This window comes from Monoraphidium neglectum (genome assembly GCF_000611645.1).
Source record: "Monoraphidium neglectum strain SAG 48.87 unplaced genomic scaffold scaffold01140, whole genome shotgun sequence".
In the NCBI taxonomy this organism is placed as follows: Eukaryota; Viridiplantae; Chlorophyta; class Chlorophyceae; order Sphaeropleales; family Selenastraceae; genus Monoraphidium; species Monoraphidium neglectum.
Genome location: NW_014012488.1, coordinates 2428 through 4927, shown reverse-complemented (window position 1 = coordinate 4927; position 2500 = coordinate 2428). Strand labels below are relative to the sequence as shown.

At 64.7% G+C, this 2500-nt stretch overlaps 2 protein-coding genes across 2 annotated transcripts in view; one reads left to right on the top strand and one right to left on the bottom strand.

Annotated features, from left to right (window-relative positions):
- Positions 1-1251, bottom strand: part of MNEG_6795 (hypothetical protein) — a gene marked incomplete at both ends in the record, with an annotated part of 2517 nt that extends 1266 nt beyond the window's left edge. The window contains 3 exons of the mRNA XM_014044730.1: positions 628-823; positions 1042-1119; positions 1198-1251. Of these exons, the coding sequence (XP_013900184.1) occupies positions 628-823; positions 1042-1119; positions 1198-1251 (328 nt within the window). The remainder of the gene's footprint in view (positions 1-627; positions 824-1041; positions 1120-1197) is intronic.
- A 600-nt stretch (positions 1252-1851) lies between these two features.
- On the top strand, positions 1852-2211 carry MNEG_6794 (hypothetical protein; the record flags this gene model as incomplete). Its single annotated transcript, XM_014044729.1, has 1 exon — positions 1852-2211. The coding sequence occupies one exon, from the start codon at positions 1852-1854 to the stop codon at positions 2209-2211; it is 360 nt and encodes a 119-aa protein (XP_013900183.1).
- Positions 2212-2500: the final 289 nt, after the last annotated feature.

Genomic DNA, 2500 nt, shown 5'->3' with positions numbered 1-2500 from the left:
GTGGGGTCGCTGCTGGCCCACAGCAGCGTGTGCCGCCAGACCATGGTGTCCGCGGGTTTGCGGGACGACTCAGCGTCGATCGTGAACCGCCGCAGCAGGTGGCGGCCAAGCGTGGCGTGGCAACACAGCGGCGGCAGGTGGTGGCAAATGGAATGGACCCGAAATACGCGATCTTGCCCCCGAACTGCCGCTTGCCACCGCGCAAGACGGCCGACAGCAGGTAGCATGTGCAGGGGCCTGGTGGGCAGGGATGGGCACAGGTGTGCATGTGTGTGTGTGTGTGTGTGTGTGTGTGTGTGTGTGTGTGTGTGTGTGTGTGTGTGTGTGTGTGTGTATGTGTGAGGGGGGGGATGGAGCGCGCACGTGCGCCTGCATGTATGTGTGAGCCTGTATGTGTGAGCCTGTATGTGTGTGAGCCTGTATGCGTATTTGACCGGGGGCGCTTATGGTGTTGGTAGCAGAACACAAGCCGGAGCCGGGATCAATGGGGAGATGGGGGAGCGATGGAGGGGGTGTGGGCTTCTTTCGCGTCTCTGTCGCGTCCGCCACACAGAGAGGTTGAGGCAGGGGGGCCCGGCACGTGGCTGCACGGACACTTCCCCGCCCAGCCCTGGCCAAGCGCCTCACCAATGGCGCTGATGCAGACGGTTGCGAGGAGGTCAGCTAAGAACACCAGGCGGGCGCCGTCGCCGCGCGTGTTGGTCATGGCCATCCACAGGGCCATCAACATCTCCCGGGCGGCCGTCGCGACAGCGGAGCCCAGCATCACGAGCATCAGCATCACCAGCTGTTTTGCGCTCAGCGTGTCATCCACGATACTGGCCTTGGGATTAGGTGGTCAAGGGAGGGGCTGACATTTGCACATGAAGCGCCTGGCGCTACAGCTATTCAGGAAAGACAAACAGCGCCTTGCAGCAACCCTTCTACGCCCCGCAATGAGGGTGGCACATCAACCGGTACAGTAGCAGGAGGCAGGGTGATCAGCACCCATGGCCTGTCAAGCATTCAAGACGCCCTCTCCGGCCACGCCTTTGCAGGCACCTGCGGGTCGCGGTCGTCCGGGCGCTTCCCCTTGTCGGGCAGCGCCTCGCTCTTGGCCAGCTTCTTGGCAGCGGCGTACTCGGGATTGTTGGCCAGCAGGGCAACATGGCCTTTTTGTTGGCCAGGATGTGGTCTCTCCCCTCTCTCTCACAGCACCCCCGCCTTTCTGTTGGCCAGGATGTGGTCGTCCCTGTACTTCTCGGTCAGCATCACGTGGATCTGGCGGAGCGGTGAGGGCGCCTGGCAGCACCGGCACGGGGATGGCTTTGAGCAGCGGCTGTGACGTCACGGCTCCAAGAAAAAAGGCGAGATGGGCCCTCACAGCCAGCCGGCCGATCACAGCGACAGGCGATGACAATGTGATCACAAACGATGGGAGCAAGCCATAGACAGTAAGGCGCGGCGCGCGTACGGTGCGACTCTGGCAGGGGGCTCGCCCGAGGCAGGGTGGTGTAAGAAGTGTCAGCAGCTGGCGATGACTAAGATTGTGCTTCAGCTTTGAAACGGGTCCTTGCTGTAAGCAAAAGCTTTGTGGAAGTGAAAAGCGGGAGTCCACGGATCTGAACCTTGATCATCCGCGGGATGTTGGAGCGAAACGTCGTACATGAATTCCTCGATCGGTTCGGTAGAGTGCCAGAGGATGTCGCAATCGCTCCAGGTCCGGTTCGCTGCAGCTGCCCTGACCGCCGCAAGCGCAAGAGGTGCCGTGCCAGAACAACACGTCAGACGCAACCCATCAACGCTGGCCGCGCAGGTCGCGTCAACCTTATTGGAGAGCACATTGACTATGAGGGCTATGCAGTGCTTCCCATGGCCATCGAGCAGGCATGCTGCGTCGCCGCGGGCCGCTGCCCTGTCGACGAGCGGGCGGCAGACGCGGCAGGCCCACGCGGCCGGCTGACAATAGCCAATGTGGATGGGGCGGCTTACGCAGAGGCCGCCTTTGAGCTCGGGCCGGGCGGGGCGCCGCCGGATGTGAAGTCTTGCGATGGGTGGCACCGCTACGTGCTGGCTGCGGCGCATGGCGCGTGGGAGCACCTGTCAGGCGGCGCCCCGGCCACGGCGGCGGCCGCCGCGGAGGCGCGGCAGGGGCCCGGCGGCGCCTCAAGGGGCTTCGGTGGGCTGCGGCTGATGGTTGGCAGCACGATCCCCGCGGGTGAGCAGGCGTGAGGCCCCCCGCTTCAGCCTGCTGCAATTGGGTATTCGGACAATCCGTCATCAGTGAGTCCACGGGCAAGGGTCAATGCTACGTGGATTTAGAGGCGGCCGCAGCCTGATGCTCACTCCGGTGGACGAGGGCGCCGGGGCCCGCGCGCGGCACGCCGCTACCGTCCTCTCCCACCCCAGTAGCGGCCGGGCCCGCTGCCGCGCGCGCGTATGCCTGTGTGCGCGCAGGCTCGGGGCTGAGCAGCTCGAGCGCGCTGGTGGTGGCGAGCGCCCTCGCCCTGCTGGCGGCGGC